The sequence below is a fragment of the Cimex lectularius genome, unplaced genomic scaffold (genome assembly GCF_000648675.2).
Source record: "Cimex lectularius strain Harlan isolate CLEC.00 unplaced genomic scaffold, Clec_2.1 scaffold219, whole genome shotgun sequence".
NCBI lineage: Eukaryota > Metazoa > Arthropoda > Insecta > Hemiptera > Cimicidae > Cimex > Cimex lectularius.
This window is the reverse complement of record NW_019392873.1, coordinates 698,981-716,215: the sequence shown is the minus strand read 5'-3', so window position 1 is coordinate 716,215 and position 17,235 is coordinate 698,981. Positions and strand designations below refer to the sequence as shown.

General features: G+C 33.6%; 1 protein-coding gene across 1 annotated transcript; it reads right to left on the bottom strand.

The window, feature by feature from the left end:
- Positions 1–446: 446 nt before the first annotated feature.
- Positions 447–16,195, bottom strand: LOC106667966 (multidrug resistance-associated protein 4-like). Its single transcript, XM_014396307.2, has 27 exons — positions 15,711–16,195; positions 13,045–13,120; positions 12,871–12,981; positions 11,661–11,786; positions 9,200–9,404; positions 8,923–9,145; positions 8,708–8,864; positions 8,510–8,648; positions 8,338–8,448; positions 6,132–6,425; positions 5,907–6,071; positions 5,686–5,807; positions 4,204–4,301; positions 4,051–4,136; positions 3,818–3,973; positions 3,516–3,757; positions 3,211–3,455; positions 3,070–3,149; positions 2,750–3,007; positions 2,558–2,681; positions 2,321–2,482; positions 1,725–1,858; positions 1,418–1,663; positions 1,181–1,350; positions 827–956; positions 642–761; positions 447–589 (listed from the first exon to the last, which is right to left on the bottom strand). Exons 1-27 carry the CDS (start codon positions 15,832–15,834, stop codon positions 569–571), a joined length of 4,125 nt encoding a protein of 1,374 aa, XP_014251793.2. The 5' UTR covers positions 15,835–16,195; the 3' UTR covers positions 447–568.
- Between the last annotated feature and the right edge of the window lie 1,040 nt (positions 16,196–17,235).

Genomic DNA, 17,235 nt, shown 5'->3' with positions numbered 1-17,235 from the left:
TTCCAGGTCCTGAAGATTTTCTCAATAAAGATTGAAACGTTGGCACATTCGAGGCTTTCATCATGTCTAGAAAAAATCAACTGTGCAGAATTAAAGAACTTTACAAGTACACGGGGTACAAGAAAACACAAAATCTATTTTATATGCAAAAGGGTCGTATATTTATTCCTAGTTTCGTATTTTGAGAACTGTCGTATACATATCTCTGATAAAAATTTATAGTAATTTCTATCAGCATGTAAACAGTCAAAGCGATTTTCTGTTTTACACTCGACATTATATTTCCGGACGAAAGTGTCAGATATAAACGCACTTAATCCCCAGTATAAATGTTTCTGTTCAATAGTCAAGGGTAAACGTAAACATAAATTTACTCTGTAATATATTCATTTTATTTGTTTTTACAAGAATAGAAACAAAATTCGTCATTATAATATATTCTTTAGATAAGAATTAAAACTAAAATTTATACAGTGAACAAAAACCTAATTTGAATTTTTTTTGTAAATTATTGTACAATATACAGAAAATAGGATTGCAGGACATACTCCTAACCCGTTGCAGTAGCTTAAATTTCCTTCTTGTATTCCTAGAACAATTGCTTAATTTGATAAGGAATTGAACAGAGAAATTGAAATTACCTTATGGGCTTTATGGGCTTGATCAACCAATTGAGAAGCCATCATTCCACCAGTCTCTTGCATGAGTCTATAGAAATAGCCATTTTTATTTGCCAAAAGTTTCAGCGGGTGGTCAAATTCCTTTAGAAATGGAAAATTTAATGCAACTATCATTTCTGTATAGAAAAATATTTATTTATACTTACAACCATACAACCAGCATCCATCACCATTATCCTGTCGCTATCTATTACTGTATTTAATCTATGTGCAATAACAAGAACTGTGCATTCTTCAAACTTTTTTCTTATTACTTTTTGAATGACATCATCAGTTCTGAAATAGATTTAACAACATTTAATTAATTAACATTTGCATTTCAACTTAGATACTTGTCTGCACTAAACATGCCCCAGCCAAGATCACATAAGGAAACTGGGACAACTGACAATAATTAGACGTCATATGTTTTTGCTTTGCCCCAGTTCCATTTTGTTATCTTGGCTGAGATTTGTTTAGATTTAACTTGTAAGTACACGATCGACTGTTGATACTCTTACTTGGGATCAACACTTGCAGTAGCTTCGTCTAAAATAATAATTTTACTGTTTTTAACAATTGCACGTGCCAAGCAGATAAGTTGCCTCTGGCCCACACTTAAGTTAGAACCCCCATCTGCAATTTTTGTATTTAAGCCAAATCCATATTTTAAAATTTCATCAAGTTCGACCTAGAGGTACAATTAAATCAATCTTAACATTTCATTTTTTTGTTTAATAAATAAGAATGATCATTACTTCGTTTAGTGCCTTCCACAGAACATAATCAGGATGCTGAAGAAACGGGTCCAAATTCATCCTAAGGGTGCCAGAAAAAAGAACTGGGTTTTGTGGAATGATGCAGATTTTAGATCTAAGAAAGTTTAACGGCAGTGTAGATGTGTCTATTCCGTCAATCAATATTTGACCTTCTACATGTGCCAGCCTAAACAGGGCAGATATGAAGGATGACTTTCCAGCTCCAGTCCTCCCAACAATCCCTATCTAAACGTGTCTCCTTTTCGATTAATACAATTTTTTTTAACTTAATGTACTCTACCTGTACCTTTTCCCCAGATTTTATATGAATTTCGTGAATTTTAAGAACTGGTGGATCATCGGAATTATATTTCAGGATTAAATCGTGGCATTTTATTTCACCGTTTTTCGGCCATTGGCCTTGTGGGGCTAGTTTTTTATCTACAACATCAAAAATTAAAATATATTCAAAGGTTTACTTTTTATCGTTGTACTAATTACAACATGCTTATTTTAATGTAAACCAAATTAAACAAGATCAAAAATTCATTTGTTGAGAGATAAAGATTATCTAAACACGACAAATAAGAATGGCACATTTACACAGAAAACAAACACTTTGAGCCCTGAAGATGATCTCGATAAAGATCGAAACGTAGCACGATAAAGAAAATGTTTTTCTAAAACCTACGCCATACCAATCCGCATCTCACGATCTCCAAATAATTATGATGGTTTTTATTAAAGTAGATGAATTTTCGTTCAGTTTGGTTTACACTAAAATAATTATAGTAAAATATTAATTAATTAACGATAAAAATACATAGTTTGAAATAAATAACAAAATACGTCCGGTTTTTTTTTTGTCTCGGTGAATTTTGTAAAATTTTGTTTTCTCTTTACCCTTATCCGTTTCTTCTTCTGATATTTGTATAAATAAAAGTAACCTTTCAACGGATGTCAATAAATTTACGACTTCTGATGATTGACGGATTCCCCACTGGAGCAAGGATGTAACAACTAGTGACTGTGTGATTGCAAGGCCGACATCAGCTCCGTAGGCTCCTGTCAAGATAACAGTCAAATCACATTTGTAATATGTCAATATGTATTTACATTTGTTATGCTTAAATTGACTACCTTGTTTAAATAGCATAAATGTGAATATTACACAAGAGAGATAAATCAGTCCTAACAAGTCCAAACAAAAAGTATAAGCCTGCTGTGTTGATACAAATGTATAAAGAGCCCCGGTGTGCAGATCCTTAACAGAAAAATATTCAATAGTCTGATTAGTATTTATATGTTACAAACATTGACTTTAGTAATGACCTGATGTAAGTCAAATTGTTCAATTAGGCGTTCTTGTGATCCATGAGCTCTTATGGTAGCAAGACCCTGAAGAGATGTGTTTAAATGTGTAAAGACAGGACTTCGAACAGTGTTTTCAATACTTTTGAGGTTGAGCGCTGTCTTCATGTAATAATGCCTTACAGTGATAGTTATTATGAAAAATATAAGTGCAGGGATGGCAAACCAGATGTTTACGATCATCGATATAATAATTGCACCTAGCACTTGTCCAAATACCTTTTGATATGGCAATATTATTTCATTGAAGTTTTAGGATTTCATAAAAAAGATTATTTTACCTGCCCGGAATCTAGGACTGATTTAGGCAACAATTCATCCGTGGATCCTAGATCTCTTGAAAATCGGTTGAGTATTGCACCTTTAAAAATAAAAATTCTTATAATTTTTAATTGATTCAAAGTATATATTAAAAACTGTGCCTGAGGGATTTTTGTTGAAAAATCCAAGATCTCTTGATAGAATTGTCTTCAACATTTGAGAATGGAGACCTTTGGAACAGTTTTTGCACATAACATAAAAAATTATTCCTCTTGTAAATGCAACCACAAACAGGGAAAATACTAGCAATCCGAAAATTGTGACATTTAGAGTTCTTTCGTTGGCAAAATTTTGAACACTAATTGACCCATTGTTAGTTGCTAAGATCAATTCTTCTTGGGTTGTCCTGTGGATTGTTGTAATTAGTTCACATTATTCCTACAGCCAAATCTTAAACTATATATACCAATAGGACACAAAAATATCACTCAAGCTTGCCAAAACCTGGGAAGCTATGAGAAGAGTGATAAAAAAAACTAATGTCGTAAATGACGATCCAGTTTTGATGTATCCTAGAAATACATTTCCTTTATATGCGCCTTGCATTTCTGTTAGAGAATCAATTTTTTTGGGCGTGTATTCTTCCACTCCTTCAAGTTCATCAATTGTTGAAATATCATCAGCCACTGTACTTACTGACTTGGTACTCTGCAATTTTAGTATTATTGATAATAAACTGTTTTATTACTGAATCAGTTTGACATTTACTCTAACAGAAAGCATTCTTTCGAAGTGTCGTTTTTGTTTTGGTTCATTCCCTTCATTCTTAATATCGATTTCATTTACTTTAGAGAACATATCTCTTCCAAACTCGTCATCTTTATTTAGAAATGTTGTGAAAGTTCCCTGGTACTGGATTGTTCCCTACAAAAATATAGTACAATTTTAGAATCATCCTAAACTAAGCGATCAATTCCAACTTTCTTAAATTAACAACAAACCTCTTTCAGGAAAATCATATGATCGCATTCCTGAACAAACTGAAGTTGATGTGTGACAATAAATACTATTTTATCTTTTAGAAATCCTGTAATAAATATTTTTAAACAAACCATACTAGATTATTTGTGAGGCAAGTAACAAAGAAAATATACCTTTAAAACATTGTTTAAACAGATTTTGTGCTACATGAGCATCTACTGCCGATAATGGATCATCTAACAAATAAATATCTGCCTCCTTATAAATCGCTCTGAAAATAAAAATAATTATTAATTATTATTCGGAGATCGTGAGATGTGGTCTCGTGTAACTTAGGGTTTGGAAAAACATTTTGTTTATGATGCCAACGTTTCGATCTTTATTGAGATCATCTTCAGGGCCTGGGATTTATAAACATTGTTTAAATTTTATAAATACATGTAGGATATGGAAAAAAATGAATACAATATATATACAATGCTAGAAAATATTAGTTTAAAAAAATAAATTTATAAATGCTAGAGAATTTTAGATTTAAAAAAATGAATTTATACAATGCTAGAAAATTTTAGATTAAAAAAATGAATTTATACAATGCTAGCAAATTTTAGATTAAAAAAATGAATTTATACAATGCTAGAAAATTTTAGATGTAAAAAATTAATTTATACAAAGCTAGAAAATTTTAGACTAAAAAATGAATTTATACAATGCTAGAAAATATTAGATTAAAAAAATGAATTTATACAATGCTAGAGAATTTTAGATTTAACAAAATGAATTTATACAATGCTAGAAAATTTTAGACTAAAAAAATGAATTTATACAATGCTAGAAAATATTAGATTAAAAAAATGAATTTATACAATGCTAGAGAATTTTAGATTAAACAAAATGAATTTATACAATGCTAGAAAATGTTAGATGAAAAAAATAAATTTATAAATGCTAGAGAATTTTAGATTTAAAAAAAATAAATTTATAAATGCTAGAGAATTTTAGATTTAAAAAAAATGAATTTTACAATGCTAGAAAATTGTAGATAAAAAAAAGAATTTATACAATGGTAGAAAATTTTAGATTAAAAAAAATGAATTTATACAATGCTAGAAAATTTTTGACTAAAAAAATGAATTTATACAATGCTAGAGAATTTTAGATTAAAAAAAGATTCAATCGAGTATTTGTACTCACTCAAAGTGTTTGTTTTCCGTGTAGATCAAATACTCAATCAAATAGAGTACAAATACTTCGATTGAATCTATAATTTTCTAGCATTTTATAAATTCATTTTTTTAATCAAAAATTTTTTGTAGCATTGTATAAATTGATTTTTTTTAATCTAAAACTTTCTAGCATTGTATCATTTCATTTTTTTAATCTAAAATTCTCTACAATTGTATAAATTCATTTTTTTCCACATCCTACATGAATCTGTAAAATTTAAACAATGTTTATAAATCCCAGGCTCTGAAGATGATCTCAATAAAGATCGAAACGTTGGCATGATAAAGAAAATGTTTTTCTAAAACCTACGTCACACCAGACCGCATCTCACGATCTCCGAATAATCAATCATTGATTAATGGTCACTAAACACCACACATAATTAATAAAATAATTAAATTCTTGTTTAATATCACATTTAATATCACCTTGCTAAATTAATTCTCGCTTTTTGACCCCCTGACAGTGATGTTCCTCTTTCTCCAACTTCTGTTTGATCACCTTTAGGAAAAAGTTCTAAATCACAGTTCAATGAACATGCATGAATTACCTAAAGTGAAAGTGTAAATTTATACGTAGGCTCTTTCTTTTAACTAGTAAACTACAAGGAAAGTGTTTATATTATTGTAAAATTATTTAATATATATACTTCATTGTATCTTTCTTTATTGAAAGGTAGGCCAAGTAAAATGTTTTGCATAATTGTCCCTCCAAACAGCCATGGTTCTTGAGAGGTGTAAGAAATCTTGCCTTTGACTCTCATCTCGCCTCCTTTTATTTTCATCTCTCCAAGCATAAGTTGCAGGAGCGACGACTAAAAATAATTACTAAAATCAAATCAAAACAAATAAATAAATAAATAAATACAAATTACCTTTCCAGAACCAACACGTCCAATGACAGCAATCAATTTTTTATCAAGTACCATTAGATTTAAATTTTTTAAGATATTCTCCTGAGCTGACTTTGACCAACTTGCATTAACATTCTGCAGAGTTACAGAAGTTTTTTCATCCAATTTATCTGTAATAGTTTCCTCAATGTACCCATTGTTGACAAAACCATTTTTGTTTACTTTATTGTGACAAATGTTCTCATCCGATTTAACATTTGACTTCAAATCATCACTTATTTGAAAAGATTCGACTTCATCGTTCAGCATAAATTTCTGTAAAGGAAAATGTTTAAGATGACGTAGAGATGTTAGAAGAACCACGCATTCTGCAGAGTATGATTAACAACTTACAAGAATACTGCATGACGTGGAATTTATCGGTCAATTTAAACACACCTAAAATCTTAGAGTTTAGGAAAGGGGGAAGTTGGCAAAAATGGATATACGCAGAAAACGAGATTGAGGTAGTAAAGGAATATACTAGGGGTGACATTGATGCCACAAAATTAAAGCACGCTCGGAGCACATTTTGTTGAAAAGATTACGACATGAAAATTTGCTATTTGTAGCACGTGGAATAAAATGATAAAAAACAAAACTATTCCGTTTGACGCAAAATTCAAAGTTTTCCACTCGTTATCAAGAGCGACCCTGTGTTATGCAGCCTCAATTTGGGGTTTTAAAGATTATAAGGAAGTAGAATGCCAGCAATAATAAAAATTGCTCTGGTTACAGATAAATTTCCCGGATTACATATTGTTTCTAGAAATATGTTAGGTTCCTATGTTATGCATTCACACTTAAATTTTATAGAGAGTTTTGAACTTATCACCAAACCGTTTGCCAAGAATCAGTTACATAATGAGAAATCATATGTTTTGGTTTAAAGAACTTCGGGATCTCTGCTATAAATTAAAGATCTATAATATCATAGCAGGACAAAAATGCTCGTAATAATTTACTCACTTTGAATCCGAAATAGGCAAAAAAAAGGAAAAGTCACAATTCTACCTACTTTGTAAACAGGACGAACTTAATTTAAAAAGCTAATATTTTGGTGAAAACTATAGTTTAATTTTTATTAGCATCATATTAAAGGTTAGAGGAGAGCTGTTAGGATTAATAGAATAGAGGAAAAAATAATTTGTTCTCAGAAGTTGAGGATACTTTTTATTTGTACGTTCCAGTTGTATGTAGTTTTCGGCAGGATTGGTAGGAATATATTATGTATATTGATATATATACATAATATAATAACGTAGCGATTTAAATTAAAATGTTTTTTTTTCCAGTTGTTCCCAGGAAAGTTTAGCTTGTAATAAATGTTTCTTTAGATTCTAAGATAGGGTTCATTTAGTGTGTAAGTTTGTTCTCATTGCGTCATAACGTTACCCATAGAAAATTAAGGCTGTTGTATGTTTTATGTTTTAGTTTCGTTCAGAATAAATGCTTGCTTTTTTTGTTTTGTTTTTTTAATGTAAATGCTGTGTTCTATTTATTTGAATTTTTTGTTTTTTTAAGCCCATTTGTAAGTATGTCGGGTTCGAATGCAGGGCCGCTGGATTCGAACCCGGGACCTTTACCTTACAGTGATGAGCGCCGTGTCAACGCCTAAACCGTTGCGCCCACCGGCGCCCCTTATTTTATTATTAGTAATTAGTTTATGGAATAATAAAAACGTATTTGAGTTCAATTGTTTTATCAACTCTAAATAAATACATATTTAGCGTGAGTCAAGAAATGAAATTTTTAATCCTTTTAAAAAGATAGTTTCTACTCACAGTAAGTTGTTTTCCAACGATTTCGAGCTTTTAACTCACCATCAGGTTGAAGGAGTTGTATAACCTGATGATGAGCTAAAAGCTCGAAATCCGGATCGTTGTAAAACAACTTACTGTGAGTAGGAACTATCTTTTTAAAAGGAGTGAACACCGCACTCACTCCACCATTCATCATTTCTATTAAATTTTTATATTCATTATTTAATTTTTGAACAATGAAGGGAAATGTACGTTATAATTGTGATCATGGCCTATCTCATCTGACGGACTATGCAGTGTCCATATCATGTTATTATAGCTATATGTAAAATATGTAATGATAGGTATATGTAAAATATGTAATGCTATAAAAAAGACACTGTAGTATTTATCATATGGAGATGTTAGAAAGTCAGTTTCCTTACCTGCAATCGTTGTACAGATACAAAACATTCAGAGACCTCAGAAACTCCTCTCACAAATACACTGCACATTGATCCCGACAATATTCCAAAATATGATGTAGTTACAAAAACCTATTTAATAGTTTTTTAATTAATGTAAATATATTAAATTCTTACTAAATAGTCAACTAACTTTTCCAGCATTAAGGGCCTCTCCTTTAAACACGTACATTGCAAGAGTACAAAATAATGCTATTCTTGTTGTTGAGAGATTAAATGTCATGTAAGTTCCTCGTAAATAATTCGCATATTTGACTGATTTTAGTTCTTTTCTAGCACAATCAACTTAATTTAAAAACAAAATTAAATATATAATATAATAATAACTCACTTTCTTGCCCATTCAAGTAAGTTCATAAAGACTTTCTCCCATGCAAATGTTTTAATAACATGAATACCACCAAGGACTTCATCTGTAAGCCGTATTCTTTCATCGGCTTTATGTGCAATTTGTCTTCTAAACTTAGTAGTGAGTTTGGCACAGTATGCTTAACACAAACGAAAATCATTAATTTAGTTTAAAATTTAACAAGAAATAATACAAACTTTGTATAGGTGCAATAGTGTAAATAACTGCCATTCCAGCAAAACCAGCATAGCCAACTTCATCGTACAGGAAATATGTGATGATCATCGCTATCAATGGGGCCGACCAGAGAAAGTTCATGGTGAATACGACAAAATCAAATCTACTGACATCATTCGATACAAGATTTACGATTTGCCCTGCCGAAGCTTCACCTAACGCAGTTTTGCTCATCCTCAATGACTAAACAAAATACATTGTCAGACAGTCGGTTTTACGGAATATTTCTGAATGCACCTTTCTGTACACAAGTGAAACGCATGCCGCTCTCATTTTCAGACCGAGAGTAAAAGCATTTGCCATGTAATGGTTTACCAACACATTAGTTACCAAAGCAGTAAGAAGAAGTCCCAAACCGGAGGACAAGGCTGTGTTTAGGTCTATTTGTTCAGCTGCGTTGAAATAAGAGATAGTCAATCCAAGAAATTTTGGCCGAAGAAATCTGTAATAAATAAATTATAAACATAAATATGCAAATAACAAAAAAAACCCTAAATAAACATAAGAAACCTATTATTCAAATAAAGCCTATAATTTATAGTAGGCAAAGATAAATATATCTATATTTATTTCTCATAAATTTTGATAAAGGAATGGATAAGTGAATGGTATAATAATATCACTCCTTAAAATATTATGACAATAAATAAATAGTTAAAGTGTTAAACAGTAAAAATAGAAAGCATCAGCCATAATATAGCATTTGGAAGTCTGTGATGAGGATAAGAAAACAATAGGGATCATGAATTACTTAAGTTCTAGAAATCATCTAATTACAGTGATAATTATAGTGACCATTTCAAAGAGGAATAATTACAACAATTCTTCTCTTTTTCTCCCAAAAGAAGCAGTAATCTTCAAAACATACCTTTTCGATTCTGTTCTAAACACGACACTCTTTCCCTCGCTATAGAAATTCTCTTCTGTAAAGATTATTCTTAAACCAAAAATCCAACTCACCTTACTAGTTCTTACAGACCAATCAGTATTTTGCCTATAATCGCTAATGTTCCGGAAAAAGCCACTGTAGCAACGACTGGATAACGAAGTACCTTCTCATATCCTAATCGACAGGCCGGCTTTAGGAGTTGCCACTTTACTCTCCATCAAGCACATTATGTTATAGATGCCACTGCCTTCGACTGGAGTAGTACAGCACATATCCCAGGCATTTGATAAGGTATGGCACCTCCGGGACTTCTGTGGAAGCTCAAGGGCATCCTACCATCTATCTTATACCTTATACATAAGTTATACAAAATCATATTTTACAAACCGTCACTTCCAAATGGTCCAAAACACTTCTTCTCCGTCATTGACCATATTCTTGCTGGTGTCCCTGCATAATTTACACGGCTGATCTTTCTACTCAACCTAACACGTTCATTTCTACCTTTACCAATGACTTCGAATCCAAGCTTCGCCAGTGGAGGATAAAGGTTGGACATGACACTAAATCTAAATCCGCTCAAAGACAAAAACCGGACTCTCGCATTTTGTTTATTTTCAAATGTCACACCAATCAAAGCTGGCGTTTCACAAGGAAGTATCCTAGGCCCAATCCTCTATACCATCTACGCTGCTGACATACCCACACATCCAAACACGTATGCGATACCGGTATGAGATGCCAAAAGCATCCAACAGACTCTCCTGGCGACTAGATTCAGTCGCCGCCCCTACAACTCTTCTCGATCCTCTCCCAAGCGGTTTAAAGACCTAGTTGTTTGATTCTCTCATATTTTTATAATGGACGAGTTAAAAAGTCACTTATATCCTATTTTAAAAGTTACAGAGGTAAAAGTAAAACACGAGTTGGACGAGTGATCTGCTCGATACAGTATGAACTGTATGAATGACACCATGCTGCGCAATGTCCCGTCATGAGGTCCCGCATACTCGGTCGTCCTTAAAAGGACAGTGAGGATCATTAACGTCTGCACCTGGCCGATTAGGCCTTATCGGACGTTTTGATTCTCAAGATGAGAGCTGACGCACTTTTGCATACGACTGACGTGTGTTACAGCCGCAGCATTGGTGTAGAGGCTGTCCCGGCCCCGAGGGGCCAAGATGGACCTCAGCAATGTCCTTTCAGTCGCCTTCATACAGAAAAAAGTATCAATCTACTAAAAATCCGTCTCATACCTGTTGCCTGCCAGTCTCCCTATCTGAATGACCGCATCTGTCCCTACATCGTTCTCCTCGATACCGATCGCCTCCGTGTGAACCGGGCTTAAGATTTCTTTCGATCTGGAGAATATCCAACAAGATCCTGTGGAAGTTTTCGTCTGATTTTTGGTCATATTGTGATGTTTTCCGAAAAGCTCCTTGAGTTGCAATTAAAACAAAACTTGTCATCTCGTCGGAAAATAAGGCGAAAACTCGTATGAAAGAGGGGAAAAGTTAGAGAAGGAAATATCCGAATTTTGTGAACGTGAAGAGTAATCAAATTGGGCGGGGGACTTACGAGTCTTTAGGCAGCAAGTCAGATGATGGTAAAATCTATATAATTTCCAGATTCTAATTAGCCTAATAAGTAAGTGGTTTAAATTATAAACACTTTTCTTTATAAATTTCCCAATTACAATGAGGGAAGAATGCAGTGCTGCCAGTGCATATTTGGAAAAAAGGAGAAATCCACAACAAAACTAATAACAAATTAAATATTTAGCTAAAAATTCAAGAATTTTGTACTCACACGTCAATTGTTTGTTGGAAAACGTGTATAACGGCAATAAACAGGATGTCTTTCCAGAACGTTAAATATAGAGCCTTCATCAGACTTGGAGTTTTGTTTGTGTTTCCAAGCTGGTTTTTCCAATTTCTAAAAAAAAAGTTGTCATATAGATTTCAAAACTACTTTAAACAATGTGAACATTTTTTAAAAATGAAATACATATTTAAATATATAAAATTATAGATTTTTTTTTAAATAGCGGGCGTGAAGACAAACCACTCTGAGTCATAACACACGAGCAATCTTTCTTTACAAGCAGGACAGCTGCGCGGTGTTTGCCCCAAAAGCAGGTGTCCGTGAGTCAGTCGAGTTTGGCCTATCCTTAAATGGGTGAGCATGATCCCATCCTTGCGTTTCAGATCTTCGACCGGCCATCTCTCAGTCGTACTCTTGACAAGCAAGAGCTTCGCTCCGTTCTTTTATTGCGTTCTTTACCTCGTACAGCGTACAGGGCAGGATCGCGGTTGGATTATTATTTTTGGTTTTGGATTATTATTATTATATTACTATCATTATTATTATTATTATTATATATTATCTACTATCTATAAACGCAAGAATTAAATTCTTTTAATGTGTTAGAAAAATAATTGCAATCGGTTGATTTAATACTTCAGAAATATTTCTGATTTTATAAACGATTCATTATTTATTATTATTTCTTATAAGATTGTTTCTGTAGGCTAATTTAAAATATAAAATACATAATTAAGTGTACAATGTTTTTTTTCGGTTAGCATGCGTGTTCTTGTGCATTGGGCTGCATAAATATGCTCGTTGTATTGCTTGAATAATCGTCCACTAAACGGAGATCATTTTTAACACAAAACACATTTAGCAAGACTAGGCGAACATAGATCAAAATGCGGACAAAAAAACATTTGGTTGCATGGTGAATTTCACAGTTGTATTATGAATTATTTTATTTAAGATTACTGTAACGGAATAATTAACTGTAATGATAAATTCACTAATTTTCGTGGTCCGCTTGTCCAATTAGGTTGAGATGGGAAGTTAGTGTCCGAGTGGATCGAAGTCACGATAGCTCAAGTGGTAGAGTAGCGGCGTATCTAGCCGAAGGTCGTGGGTTCGAATCCCGCTCTTGACACTGACTTTTTTATCTCAACTTAAATCCTTAATTAATTGTAATGATAAATTTAATTTTACTTACTTTTCTAATTTTTCACCTAATAAAGCGGACTTGTGTTTGCTGTACGGACCCCAAATAGTTTCAGGCGTTATTTTTTCTTTGTAATCGGACAAGAATATTTTGGCGGTCCATCTATGATATAGAATAGCCAATCAATTTGATTTATAATATATTAAAAATAACTAAAACCCTTACGTGAACGTAAACAATGAGAAAAAGTTAGCGAATTCTCTGGGATGAGGAGCCCAGTGTTTTCGGGACGATTCCATCTCTGAGAAGAATAGAATAGAAATTAAATTATAATGAATCTCGTTATCTTTTTTATCAGCTTTTCACAGTGATTCGGTAGCTTATTTACGACAGTTACGTTTACAAACATCTTAACAGCGAAGTCACTGTTTGCGTTGGTTACACGTTACCATTTGTTACATACACTTATGATTTCAAATGATTACATCGTAGAACTATATTTTCAATCAAATTCTTCATCTCGACAATTTGGAAATATTATAGTTACGTCTTCAGTTATCAACACAAAATCTGTACAAAAAAACGGATTTATTTGAAAAACTTAACTTGCAACTAAAATCAGTACACTTCATAAATTAGAAGAACAGGTGCAAATTTTTGTCACGTAAATCTATTTTTATGTTGTGGTCTTGCATAGTTCTATACCCTAGCAAAACGTCTTATTTGTCCGAAAAAGGAAAGAGGTTTAATTTCGCTTTTACGTTTTTTTTTTTGTTTTTTTTGAAAGATTTCGTACAAATTTAGATTGCGAGATTTTTCTCCGGTCATTTTGCCAGCGGGGGTTAAATTATGAAAGGATCATTTGATAAAATTCTATCTTTGGGTATTACTGTAGGTATAATGTAGTTTTAAGATGATCCCGTATCTATTAACCATTTCACTGCATATCCATCAATTTACCATCAATATGGTAACGACTGGTTCACAGAAATTAATTGATATTGGGGGGGGGCTTCCTTTCGATTCTTCTAAGGTCTTGGTTGAGATAAAAAAGTCAGTGTCGCGAGCGGGATTGGAACCCACGACGTTCGGCTAAATACGACATTTAAAAATGGCAAAAAGAGAAAAATGGAACGGTTGTAGGTTGAGATGGAGAGTTGGTGTCTGAGGGGATCAACTCAGATAGCTCAAGTGGTAGAGCAGCTGTGTAAGAGCCGAAGGTCGTGGGTTCAAATCCCGCTCGTGACACTGACCTTTTTATCTCAACCAAGACCTTAGTAGGAATAATTAATGTTCCGTTAATGTTAAAGTGTTGTTGTTGTCGTGGTTCATAATTTTGGAATTTGTTGAATGGTGTATGTTGTACATGAGTATATTGTTTGTTAAAATACGTAGGGTTACTATAATGGTTTGGAATTCTATTGAATTCACTGACTTCTTGTAGATGATATTAGATTATAAAAAAAGAACATTTGTAATATACTATGCTTCTAATTTCATCAATTGTTTCTAGATTAAATATCAAATTGTGACTACTTAATAGGGAAGTAAACATTTAAAAATGTGAAATCTAATTACTTTATCTAACCTAATCATTAGTTGTTTCAAGACGTCTGAATTTAATTCGCCTAACTTTGGTCGAATATAAACTAACTTTCGTAATGCTTGAATTCTGTTAACAAATTCTATCGGGGATTCTTTAGGTTCTATGCCTAGTTTGCATTATCTCTTCTTTAAAAATTTCATATGACCTTGAATCAGCGAAATTTTGTGTCAAATGTTTAATTAAAATCAGTAAATGCGAAATAAGTATATTTCTGGAAAGGTCAATTAGTTTGCTTTTGGCTTTTATGAATAATGGTTGTAATCTCTTTCGATAATATTTTCTGACTCAATTCGCTGTACGCAGTTTCCAAAATTTTACAAAAGAAGGTTAGTTCCATCGAAAAAAGGAATGTTATCATAGTCTTCTTTTGTCATTTTATAATTATTTGAGACATGTTAGAAGGAAGGATTAATTTGGAAGGCTTAAGCGAAATATGGCTACTTACTCCTACGGTAGTGTTCTTCTTCTCCAGGTTGCTAGTTCTTCTTTCTTCTGTCTTGGGCAATTTTCAAGACGTTTCTTTGGTCTTGACTTGATCAAAGCACCGATGTGCACGCTAAAAGTTACGTTGAGTCTAATGGACGCAACTACGGGACAAATGGTCACGACTTTAAAACTACATACTCGAAGTCCCTGTTCGGGAGCCTGTTCGGGAGCCTGTTCGAGTAATCTCGCTCGAAGAAGACTTTAAAAAAAAATTATTGTCAAGACTGTACAATGTTTAAGGTTAAACCGACAGAGTGACGGGCAGAAGGCTATCGAGTAAGGCATGGATATTTGCGGATTATAGTTTTTAGACTATTTTAAAGAAATTCTGATTAAGATGATGGGCGAGCGTCGAGACCCGCTAGACTTTCCTGCGGTGTCGGTCTGAGGGGCTTTGGTTACTTCGTAACTTGGATGAATCGGAACTACCCAAAAAAGTTTTTTTTTTATAGCAGACTGACAGGAAAACATATTGCGACTGAAGATTATAATTAAGCAAAATAAATATGGAGGACGTTTAATTGCCAACCATAGGAGAATATGGTGATATATACTTAAAAACTGATGATGTTTTATAGAAATTTTTGAAAATTTTAGAAATCTGACCCTACGAACGCATAAATTAGACTCTCCCAGTCATCAGTTGGAATGCAACGTTAAAACATACCAATATAAAATCCTTATGACTAGGACCGAATTTTAATGATTGAAAAAGGCATAAGAGGTAATATACATTGAAGCAAATAACTGTTACATAGATTAATATGTGAGATCCAAAGAATCCACATTCATTACTTACCTGGGCGCAAAAATTTATACGAGTATGCTGTGCCAAAACCATTTCTCTTTAGCGACTTTCTGTGGGTAGATTTTTCATTTGAAGACCTATGAAATGTTACTGAAGAAAGTGAATACGGTTTCATCTTAGATGTTGATTTTCACTATCCACAAAATTTACACGTCACACAACAATTTACCTTTTACCCGAATGCTACACTAAAATAACGTTGTTCAAAATTAATTCAACACTTTCATAACAGGAAACACTACGTCATACACTTAAAACAAGCTATTCAACATGGAGTAGAATTAAATAGAATAAATCGTAGTTTGAAGTTTCAGCCAAAAATATGGTTGAAAGATTATGTTGAGTAAAACATCATGCTAAGACAATAAGTCCCAAACGATTTCTGGCTGGCCAGGGCAAATTGTTAATGCTGTAGGTATATGGAAAAAGAATGGAGGATGGGACACTTTGTTAGCAAGTTCACCGGATAGACAAATGTAATTAACACTGAATAGGACTCATGGCATGAGGTCGAAAACATTCTGTTAATAAATAAAATTCCCTGCTGCAGTATATGTTCAACAACTTACCATATAAATAGTACAACGGAGAATGTTAGAAAACGAATGAACATAGAATGGTTACAGATAGTAACGATAAAGGTGGGGTGAGTACGTTAAATCTCCTCAAAAGATAGTTCTAGCTCACAGTTAGTTGTTTTCAACGATCCGTATTTTAAGCATTAAACGCTAATCATCACGTAGAAGGACGTCTCTTACTCAATCATGTTGCTCGACATGAATTGTAAGTATGAATGTGTGCCTTGCAAATTCACCTCCAACGCTCTAGTGAGAAGCTAGTTTTTAATGTCGCTCAATTTTGAAGTGCGAAAAAACGTGAATTATAACACCACTAAATATTATCTTAATAAATACTGTAAGAAAATAATTTAAAATTAATGATTAATTTGTATGTCTAAAGCTGGGCGCACACTAGGTTGGTGGCGCGGTGCGGAACCGACCCCCAAGAAGAATACATTGAAATGAATTAACCCGGCACACTAGACCGGTAGGGCGGCGCGGAGCCGTAGGAAGTTGTCAGTCTTCTGAAAGCCGCTCCGCGCAGCGCCACCGGCCTATTATGCGCCGGGACGGTCGGTAATCGTTGAGTTTGGGTATATTCTGCTGCCCTCGGACGCCGTATTTGTAAAGAAGAAGCCAACGATTGTGACGTGGAGACTCCTGTAAATGCAAAATCAACATTAAACCGCAGTGTTAGTCAGTTGGAGGGGGAAATTCGACCAACGCGGTCGACAGCGGTTCCTACATAGTGCGCGAAACCGACCTCAAGAAAAATGCATTGAAACGTATGTAACCGCGCACACTAGGCCGGTAGGGCGGCGCGGCGCGGAGCCGATCTGGAGAAGTTGCCAGACTTCTGGAAGCCGGCTCCGCGCCGCGTCTTGCCTCCCTACTAGGTCGGTGGCGCGGCGCGTAACCGCCCCCAAGAACAATACATTGAAATGAATTAACCCGGC